At 52.3% G+C, this 10,967-nt stretch overlaps 2 protein-coding genes across 2 annotated transcripts; one reads left to right on the plus strand and one right to left on the minus strand.

Annotated features, from left to right (window-relative positions):
- Nucleotides 1-363: 363 nt before the first annotated feature.
- EV422DRAFT_594041 (uncharacterized protein) lies at nucleotides 364-3,590 on the minus strand (the record flags this gene model as incomplete). Its single annotated transcript, XM_053073575.1, has 7 exons — nucleotides 364-1,376; nucleotides 1,442-1,835; nucleotides 1,896-1,971; nucleotides 2,035-2,076; nucleotides 2,140-2,611; nucleotides 2,685-3,113; nucleotides 3,192-3,590. The coding sequence occupies 7 exons, from the start codon at nucleotides 3,588-3,590 to the stop codon at nucleotides 519-521; spliced, it is 2,670 nt and encodes an 889-aa protein (XP_052930387.1). The 3' UTR covers nucleotides 364-518.
- A 697-nt stretch (nucleotides 3,591-4,287) lies between these two features.
- EV422DRAFT_563219 (uncharacterized protein) lies at nucleotides 4,288-6,543 on the plus strand (the record flags this gene model as incomplete). Its single annotated transcript, XM_053072041.1, has 5 exons — nucleotides 4,288-4,488; nucleotides 4,608-4,947; nucleotides 5,037-5,154; nucleotides 5,517-5,650; nucleotides 5,948-6,543. The coding sequence occupies 5 exons, from the start codon at nucleotides 4,288-4,290 to the stop codon at nucleotides 6,541-6,543; spliced, it is 1,389 nt and encodes a 462-aa protein (XP_052930388.1).
- Between the last annotated feature and the right edge of the window lie 4,424 nt (nucleotides 6,544-10,967).

Here is a 10,967-nt window from a genome sequence, read left to right on the forward strand (position 1 = left end):
GCGATGATGTCTGTTTTATCGAGTAGTCTTCCACTCCTCGCTCCTTTTGACAGCTTTTTCGACGTTGGGAGAGGTCAGGAGCGCCGCAAGCGTTCGCAGACATATGCGAAATATGGAATGCCTCAACGGCACGCAGATTATCATCTGGAAGGAAAACGTATAGTTGTCGTCCGCACCCCTTTGGGCCAGAGCTTCTCCCCTCCCCATGAGCAGCAGTTTGGAGCTGGTGTTTGCAATAACGGAGCTTGACGCGTCGCCGGCAATGAGGCCTCACACTCGCCCAATTCCTAAAGTAAACCTCCGCGAAAGTTCGCGCACGAGGAGGCATCACTTTGAGAGAACGGCATATTGACCGGCGATTCCAAGACCACTGTAAAGTCACTAGGGCTGGTGCCCGCTGCTACCGCCGCTTGGCAATCTTGGCTACGCTCCGGCTATCACATGAGCTGGCCATTCCAGTGAAAACCCCTAGCTATGCAAAGCTACCTACAGTACATGCCAGACTCCAAGTCTACGACCTAGAGAGAAGCGGCCTGCACAACCTGCCAAGCCTCCTTGTCCTTCGCCTCCTTCTCCGCAATCTTATCTTCCAGCTTCCTAAGTCGGCTCTGCAACTCCTCCACCGTCTTCACCAATTCTTGCTGCGTCACAATCGCACCCCCAGGGACAGGGTCTCCCCGCGCTTGCAGTGCACGGAGGCTTGCCGAGATTTCTTCCCATTCCCGATCATCGTACAGACCGCGGGTGGCTTTGATCTTACCCGCGGCTGCACGGGCGTTTAGTGCCGGACCACAGAGACTGCTGATGGCGCTCCGCCTCACGCTCGATTGGCTGTCACGAAGGTGGTTGATGATAAGCTCGGTCGCCTCTTTGAATTTGGATGCGGATTGCCATGGCGCGGAGGAGGCGATGGCGCTGATGACCGCTGGGCGAGCTCGTTCGAATTCCACGCCTGGTTGTAAGCGGGTGAGCAGGTAGTCGAAGGCTTCGGGCGCACGAGACGAACCCAGAGCTCGGAGGGCGTCGCTCCGGACAAGCCCGTGCTGGCCGAGCCATTTCTCGTCCTGAGCGACTTCGAGCAGGAATTTGACGTCGTCGGGGTTGCGTTGGCGGGCTAGACTTTCCAGCGCTCTGCCGGTGGCACCGTACCCGCGTTCTGACATCGTTTTCTTGTTCAGGAATTCCAGCAACGCTGACCGGATGCCTTCGTCCGCTTCTGTAAAGTTGGCAGCATCCCTCAGTGCGAATTGATGGGTCTCGGCTTTGAAGATTGCAACCTGCACATCGATGGCACGTTGGGTGTTGCACTTTCTCAAGGCTGCGGCGACGGTTGCTCGGACCCTGTAGAATTTCTCCTGCAGGATGTTCTCCTTCACCTGTCAATGGCGTGAGTTACATGGTCTGCAAATCGCGTAAGTTCCTCTTTGCGGAAACGCGTCACCTTTTTCAGAGCACTTAGGGTGCCAATCTCGATTAATTGCTGATAAGCCCAAATTCGGCTGCGAACGTCCGAGACAGATTTGGCGGTCTCTGAAAGAACCTCTTCTCCGGGGTTCAAGTCCAAACTGAAGATGGTCCTGTAGTCGGGATCAACGGACAGCGACACGGGTTTGCCCGACACGGGAATGGCCACGATGGCCTTGGTGTTTTTGGTTCTGCTGTCAAAAACAACGTCTGCCGAGTGCGTCTTGCCGTTGGCGTCAGTGACGGTAACCGGTATCACAATGTCGAAAAGCGGAATCTTTTTGGCCGCATCGACCTGTGTTTGCTCTAAGGTCAATACTACGAGGTTCTTTTCCAACTCATAGGAGTAGGTACCCTTCAACTTCGGGTATCTATGGAGGCGTCAGGAGCTTGAACACCTACAAGCGCATGTAGGGGAGAGGGGTACTTACCCGGGACTGTACAACCAGTCGTCAAAGAACTTGACGAGTGCTACGCCAGAAGCCTTTTCGAGGCATTTACGGAAATCTGCATCTCCAAGGATTAGAACGAGAGCGCTGGGAATGACGGGACGGGATACGCAAGCATTACCATCCGTTTCCACCACGCTTCTTTGATACGTCTTGATATAGTCTGGGATACTCGATGAGTCTTTGCCGCCAAGCCTGTACTCCGACCCATATCACGGATACATACCTTGAACACCAGCCCAGAAAGCCCCATCGCCGAGAAGCTTCCTCAGCATGTGAAGACGCCAAGCTCCTCCCGGGTACGTGTGCGAATCAAAGACGTGCCAGCTGGAGTCAAAGATTCGTGTGACGATAGGGCGCTGGTATTGTTTGCTTTCGGCAAAGTAGCGGTCTTGCATGACCACCATCGCAGCCTCAAACTCTTCCTTGCTCACTTTGTCCTCCAGCCACAAAGCCTCGGTGTATTTGGCCCAGCCCTCCTTCAACCAGACATGTTCGAAGTGGCGGATGACGAGGAGGTCTCCGAAGTATGAGTGGGCCATCTCGTGTACATCCACTCGCTGATAGTCCAGCAGGAGCTCCTTTGCCCTAATCTCGTCCATGAGGATGACAGCGTTCCAGCTGACAAGCGAGATGTTTTCCATGGCGCCGCCGATGGAGTAGGAGCATACTTGGTAGTATTTCGGGAAGGGGAAGTCCTGTTCAATGGAATGGAAGTGCTCAGACAGTTTCTTTTGGTATTCCGTGACCGACGAGCCGGCTCTCCCTTACCACTCCGAACTTCTGAGGCAGATAGGCCAACATGTTCTTCGTTTGGCCAAACAGTCGCTTCAAGTCTTCATGTGGAGTCCCTTTCGGGGCGAAGAACTTAACGGGAACGCCGTTCGGCGATTGACCGGCGTCAACGCTTTCCAAGAATCCCACGGCAAGACATATCAAGTACGACGGACAAGGGAGGTCCAGATGCCATTTCGAGGTAATGCTTCCGTCATCATTCTTGGTTTCACCTTGCGAGACCCCGTTTGCGACTGCGGTCATGCCTTCCTCGTGGCGAAGTGCGAAAGATAACGTAGCTCTAACGGCCGGGAAATCCACACACGCTAGCCAGTGCCGACAGCGTTCGGGCTCGTGGTCAGTGATGGCATGTAGAACCCGATTTGGGTATTCCTTTCTGGGAACCTCAAAGTACAGACCGCTGACCTGGTGGGCGCGAGTTAGCATGCGGAGGATGTACACCTTATCTCCGGACTTCTGTTGCTCAGAGCGGTCGGCACATACCGGATCGTCCACGGTGTACGTGAGCTGAACGTTCCTCTCCTCGTTGCCCGAGAAAGGTTTGTCCCACAACAAGGAGATCTCTCTACCGTCGTAGACCCATGTCGTAAGCCCTTCGCCTTTGACATCCAAATCAATGAAGCCCACTCCATTCAGCTTCACAAAGCTCAACGCTTTCGACTTGAGACTGTCGTTCTTCGCATGGTTGTTGACGAAGGTATGACTGATCGTTGCTTTGACTCGCTTGTTACGGATCTCTGCGAAGTCCAGACCGATATCAATGTGCTTCGACACAATGACGGTATCGGGAGCATAGGAAGGCAGGACTCCAGGTTGGGCAAAGTCGCCGCCAGCGCCTCCGCGATGACCTTGGCAAGAATGCGCAATTTCGTCGTGCGGCATCTTAGAACGATCAGCTGAGTATTGTGTTGAACCGCTGCAAAATGGTAACGGAAAGGGACAAGATGGGGCGGAAGTGGGCAGCAGCTTTTATGTGTTCTCCGATGTCCAAAAGTCCATGACACACCACGCCCGTTATTATGTACTGTACTGTACATACTTAAGACTAGACTTCTAATAGGACTTCGTCTCACCTACGGGTTCCCGTTCGTCTCTAAGCTATCTCTGCCGACTACCGCTAACAGGTTATGAGCCCTGGCTTCGCCCACTATCCGCGTACGAATGTAGAATAGAGAAGTTTGGTTATTATTCACCGGTTCCTTCGGAAAGCACAATGCCACCGAAAGTTCCAACCGTTCATACCCGAAAGGACCGCTCCGCTGCATTAGCAGCTGGCAAACCTTCCGCCCCGAACACGCGCTCCCGAGGAGGAGCACTCCTGGGAGAGCTACCGCCCGCTACCAGAGCAGGAAGAAAGTCTGGAGTTCAGAACGTTGTTAGGAAGTTCGAAAATCGATGAAAATATTTAGATGTAATGCGAACTTCGTTACGGCCTGTTAGGGTGAAGGTGAGATGCGGAGTAGCAAATGTGACATGGCTGTCATCGACGCGGAGCGCAAGGCAAACGAGTAGATCTTGAAGGTCTCTTGCAAATGGTAGCAAAGGCTAATGGGGCAAAGCGACGGATGGCGAGTGGAAGATGATAAGCGTACTGGGGACTGTGGTGGCGACGCTTGCCCTCATCTATGATAGTCATCTCGGTAGGCCGTTTAAGCTCCCGTTCAAGAACTCGAACAGGGGTCTCGAATTGACTGACCCCTCGGATATCATTCGCTATGGAGTACCTGTGACAAAAAGCTATGCCTTTTCCCTGGAGCTTCCTTGGCAGGTCTACGGGAGGGTGATCGACGGCGTCCACCTCGACGCACGCTGATCAAAATCAGCATAAGGAAGAACAGATATGACGCTGGCGGGGACGCCGGCGGGGAGTGAGTGGTGTACGCTAAAGATCTCCTTAAGGAGCCGGGGAATCACCTCGCCGAGGCGCTTCTTGGGATCTACGAATGGACGTCTCGCGACGACGCCAAGCGCATTGAGCGTCACTTCTCGGACTTGACCTCCAAGGCCCTGCACTTGGACCAGATGCGGAGGTTGGAGCCGCGGGCTCATCGTACCTTTGTGCTCTCACTCCTTGAAGGTGTTACTGACTCGAAACGTAAGGCTCGACGACTGTTCCAAGCCTTCGAGAAGACGCAGGTCTTAGATCCCTATCTGATCAAGAACGATGCAGTGGTGAAGCGACGGCTGAGAACAGTTAAGAAGGGACAAGACGACAGGTTGATGGTCCTTGCTCGCATGCGTAATATTCTCCTTCACAACAAAAACCTGACGGGGAAACAGAAGGCGCGGATGATCCTCCATAACATTGAAGTTTTGTGCGCCTGAAAGACATCGACAAACTCGACGACGAGCTCCGCGTCCACGCCTTCGATCACCTGGACCCGCCGTTTGCTCAGTTGAAGGCGTGGAAGATGGTGTTGAGGAGCCTCATCTGCTCCTACGGGCGGTGCCCGGGGTCTGAGGGGCGGTCCAGGCCGCTGTGGATAGACTTGTCGTGCGGCAGGACTTCTTTTTCCAAGTTGATGGAGTCCAGGATGCCAGTCTACCACTGCATATGGGTAGGTCACGTGACTTGAGAATTTATTTACTGGAGGCTCAGTAAACATCCAATAAAAATGTCGCGCTGGTGACCTGATGAACCCATCTCGGACGAGGTGATTGAAGGACCCGTCCACTGCGCCTCCTTCAATTGCACCGGTGCGCATAGGCCGAGTGCCGAACTCGGGAGGCCCCCGCTCTGCCAATGCGAGGCCATAGCGCAGAGGACCGACTGGTCGCCAAAGTCATTGAACTGCACACGCGCACCAGTCTCACTACCGAGGTCGGTCTGGCTGCTCGGGCAGACGCGGACTCTTTGGAGGCGCACTACGTGGAGAGGGTGGCGCGGTTCAACGACGGTTTGAGGTTGTACACACCGAACCTGCACGTCGGCTACAGCGGGAGTATGCGATCGGAATGAACGACAAAAACGACAAAAAGGAGATGGTGATGGCGAACGACTTGGGGGAGGTGGAGCACGCGCCCGACTTCGTGGAGGACTTGGAGAATCACTTCACAATCGACACCTTGTCCGTGTGTAAGGGAACCGACCCTCACGTCCCCAAATCTTAAAGGTGGTGGTGGTGGGGGTCAAGATTTGGGGACGTGAGGGTCGGTTCCCTTACACACGGTACGAGCTCCGCGTTCACGCATTAAACACACCGCATGTATTCTTATTTTCTCTCCCTGCATCACTATAGGCAACCGCATGTCAGACAACGATCAAGATATCGACGGCTTGAGCGAAAAGTTTGCGTCCCTCAGAACCCAAGTTTTTCAATTGAAGGAATTACCTCAACTTCTGCAACATGAACCCACTATCCCCTCATTTTTGATACCCGAGGCTATTGGGCAGTCTATGGAACTCAACGGCAGGAAGGATGCTTTACAATGCATAGTCGGAGGGTTCGCAGATCAGTACGCAGAAACAGCAATCCCACGGAACAGAGAGGGGCATCCGATCTACGTCGTCGCCAGCGCCCCCGGCATGGGAAAAACTCGCCTCCTCACTGAACTTCCTCGAGCGATCAATGACGGCTACTCGGACGTACATCCCGCTGTGTACATCGTCTCTTACAACAATGGTCAAACACCGACAAAGTACGATGTTGAATTTCCAATCCCATGTCTGGTGCTGCGACTTCTCTATTTCAATTATCCCGATATCTATCGCAAGTTTGAGTCATTCTCCCATTTTGCGCAGTCAATATTCGACAATTGGGAGGAACAACGCATCCGAAAACTCGACCTCGGTTTCTTCATCGTACGGCGGCCCGACCCGTTCTCATTGCCATAGATGAATTCAACTATCTCATCGAGCCGAACAGCACACAGAATCTACTCAGACCGATTTTTTTGGCATTGAGCAGTGCATGCCTAGCGGCCCCCAAACACAAACCTTTCTTTGTTGTGTTCGCAGGCACAACACTACAACAGCTAAGTGGGCTGTTCCGACTTTCGTCTCATCCCCATAAAGTGGTCCCTTTGCCTTTGTTCACACACGCGCACATACACGCCATCGTCTCAAAGCAAACTTGGCTGCAGCGCTGGGAAACCAAGGCAGCGTTTTGTCGCTGCTTGCATGCTTTCGGACAGATACCGCGGCTCTTGGAAATATATTTGACATTGTGTCAGAAGAAACGTGGTCCCTCTGGGGATTTACCGATGAAGTCAATTGCATCCTCAATTCACGCCGAAGCAACACAGCGCTACGGATGCAGAAATCCGCACTTGAAAGCTAAGCTTATCTGGGCTGATTTTCTGCGGCTGCTTGTGACACGTGATACGGAAGTGGTCCCAGGAACGACTTATGGCGACCTGGAAAATCGGGGCGAAGCAATCTTGGTTCAGTGTCCCGGTTTGGAAACGCAAGACTGCTGTGTGGAAATACCATACATCATTTTACGAACGTACCTCGATAACCCGGCACAACTAGCTCAACATGGCATGCCCGAAAGTTTGCTGCAGATGTTACGCAAGATTTTCAATCTTGATGACAACGAGGATCTGTTGGAAAGCTTGTCGTTTAAAGACTTCGAGACGTTCAGTGCGTTATATGAGGCCTGCCGAAGTCACTTACTGTTCCTCCACCATACTCAGACATTGCTCCAAAAACCACCCCGAGTTTCGTTGGGCCAACTTCTCAAAGGGGGTGAATTTGCCGCAAACATTGATACTGAGGAGAGGGTTGTGCTGGCACCATTGACTGTGGTGCGCAGAAAGGAAAGGTTTTCTGGAGATGTTGCTGGTACGGTTGGCAATCATGTTGTACGGGGGATGGTAGCGTTGTGTACTCCTATTCTATCCGCCGCACGATGGACGAGGACGGTTTCGAGATGCACCATTTGATTTGCGCGGGCCAAATGAAAGCGTACCAATCGGAAGTTATTACAAAAGACTTAATAAAGGCCGAGGTTGAGAAGGTTGCTGAGGCGTTTGGCGACAACCCTTACATATTATGTATCGTTTCGCCACGAGGATCGCCGTTCTCTTCTTCAGAAATACCCGAGAACTGCATCATGCTTTGCGGAGAAGCATTGATAGCCCACTACCATGTCTTTGCTGATTACCTTCGACTGGCGATTGACGGCGCAAAAATCAACATCAACACCGCCGGGGAGGCTGACTTGCGAGTCTCATTATATCGCATTGGACAAAAACGATGCGAAGATATCCAAGCTGCAGTGCAGGTCAGACCGTTCACCGACTGGAAGGACCTTACTAGCAGGGTGAAGAACATACCAAAGACGAATGAGTCTAGGATCATGTATAATCAATTTGTTGCTCGTTGGATACGCCACGACACGGCGGGCCGATACATTTTTCGTCTTGTATCTTTCTAATATACTTTGCTTGGGGATAATGTCGTCGGTCATTAAATATGGACATGATGGAAGGGCTGTGAAATCACCATCTCGCCAGAGAGATGCTCAAAAAAGCCGCCCTTCCTATCTCTCTGGACCAGGCTTCGCTTCTCCGGTACGACCATTGCATCTTCAAGGACTTGCAGGAGAAGTGTTCTGTCATCACGAAGCGGCGGCTCTTGACATTAGAGAAAGCCCATGCAAAGTTGCAGCCGGTCACGAGAAGGCATTGGGGAAGGTTATGAAGATGGTCCGATTGAAAGATTGACGAAAGACGACGAATTGTATTCCTCCGAAAAGTTCCCTGCAAAGCAGGGTGGTGTAAAACATTTCAAAATGCCAAAATGTAATCTCAGCAGCAGATCACATGATCCTTGCACTAGTGACGACGCGTCGTCGCGAGTTTGGAGTGTTTGGCTAGTTTCGCATACGATTTGGGTGTCCGAACTAGCTTAGGCTTCAACCTCCTACACACACATTGATTCTCGTCACAGGCCCAATTCAATGAACCCCAAGTACTTCCGAACAGCAGGGGGTCTTGGGGCCCCTACAGTCTCCTTCCAAAGGGGTTGTTTTCATTCCTGAGATCAGGGCAGCCAGAGAGCACGATGAGGCTAGGTGCAGGTTAAATATACCGGAACCTCGTTCACTTTTCAAGTCATCCCATTTACATTCCCTGTTGCAGATTTTACAATCCAAGCAGTCTGTTAGAAGCTCTGGGAGTCCCAAAGCTTCAGTTCCGACCCAACCCGATGCGACCCACGATGTTCCTGAAAGCAATGTGCCCTGGGGAGACACAGAGCACATTGAAAACCTTATGTTCGGCCGATGGAATCAAGGAGGTCCTTATAATGCATGGGAAAGCTAGCGTTCGCTCCATTTTAGCTCAGGGTCGTGTCAGTACTGCACTTCTTTGCCTTCTGAGTTCAATCGGTGAATCAGCTGAAGGTAGAGAGGATGACCCACCCAATGACATGGAGAGTGGTTTGGACATCATCGGGAGTGGTTTGGAGAACACTGGGAGTGGTTCGGAGAACATTGGGACAGCTGGACATGCTTCTGGAGGTATGCACTAGATCTCAATGAGTCCAAGGACACCTGGAAACTGAATGGGATCTTCTTGCAGGCTTCCTTGCCCACCTCGTCACGAGGCACACCAAACTCCAATCTGAACATACCAAACTTGGAAAGGATCTCAGCAAACTGCAAACAACTTACACCAAACTGCAGGTGGAATATTCGGAGGCAAAGCAGAGAGTTGAATGCCTGGTCGACGAGAACAGGGCCATGCAAGGAGATCTTCTGCACACTGGTCTCATGGGTTTCCGAGGTCGGAATGGGAATCTCACCCACGATCAGTTGCTGGCAAAAGTAGCACTGCTTGCCAGGCAAGTTGAGGCCAATGACAAGAAAGGTGCCTTCATCTTTGAAAACAAGCACAAACATGTGTATCGAGCAGCAAAGCTCTACACTGAGTACTACAAGCTCACCGAACTTGAGGATATGGAGGTGAGTGACATTGCTGTGATGGCAATGCGGGCTATAGTTTCAGGATGCCTGAGGCCCACTCACTGGCTCTGGGAATTCATCGCGAGTCAGGTATGTGTGCGTCGTGCTCGCCCATTTGCCCCTTTTATTTTGCTTACCAATCTTGCCATTGTCACAATCGCCACCACCGACACCTACCACGCTATCCGAAACAGTTACAGTTCTTTACGGTCAAGGACTACCGTGGGCGGGGCTGCAGCATCTTCTCTTCTCGTGTTACTGAGTTCTGGTTTGAATTTGAGACCCGCTTTGGGGGTCGGGCTTGCAAGTTTCTTGTCGGCAAAGGATGGGCAGGAGTTGGGCGCAGTGGGCCTCGGAAGCCATGCAAATGGGATGATAACCTGGTTCTACCATCGCAGCGTGCTCAGCAGACGCTTCGAGCGGATGCGGGTGTGCAGCTCGTTGGATTGGATTCGAACCGCATACACGCGATTTGTGCACAACACGTTCGGCTGCAGGAAAGTCTCGGATTGCGCAACCTTGCTGGCGGCATTGGGTTTGATGAAACTGATTACGGAATCTCGACCGTTCAACGTGGAAGCAAAGGACAGCTGACGGGGACTGTCGACCTTGGCCCTGGACTGACTGAGAGCATTCTGGGACTGTCGGATGTTTCAACGGTATTGTCTCTGTGCACATTTCAACTCAAGTTGGCGCACCCTGATTTCTGTACCAACAGGTTGAACAAGCCCTCAACGCATTCGAGTTGAGCACACAGTTGTGCATGGCACAAATGAACAACGCACGGAACTTTGAATACACATGGGGCGACCCACGTTTGACGGTTCAATTTACCCACTGGCTGGCGGAATGTGAAAGCAATCTCGTCGCCCTCCCAGCGCAGCTAACTGTGTATGCAGTCGGGGCGGAGAAACAAGTAACCACGAAACGGCGCGAGATCGAGACTTGTGCGATTGCTTTTAAAGCAGGGACAGTGCTCACTGCACCTTCCAGTCAGCGCCCGGCAGCTGTGTTAGCGGCGTACAAAAGTGATGCGGTGAAAACAAACAATCTTCGCATCGCCGTGTAAAAAATTCTTACCGAATGCGCAAATTGGCAGTTGCAGCTGGCGCAACCCCCCGACCTTACCAACAACCCCCTCGACCTTCTGTTATGAATGGGCGGAGCCGATGGAAATAGAGGTGACTTGTGGTGCAGGTTGTTGACAGGTAATGGTATTCAGACCGAAACAAGAACTAGAACAAGACTAGGAAGAACTGGTGTTGATCTGCTGGGGGATCAGGAAGTGGGGAGCTCAGGGGAGGCGGCTATTTATGTTTTTCTGGGAAGGCTGGGGAAGCGTGGGGAA

This window comes from Fimicolochytrium jonesii (assembly GCF_025526975.1).
Source record: "Fimicolochytrium jonesii strain JEL569 chromosome Unknown EV422scaffold_1, whole genome shotgun sequence".
In the NCBI taxonomy this organism is placed as follows: Eukaryota; Fungi; Chytridiomycota; class Chytridiomycetes; order Spizellomycetales; family Powellomycetaceae; genus Fimicolochytrium; species Fimicolochytrium jonesii.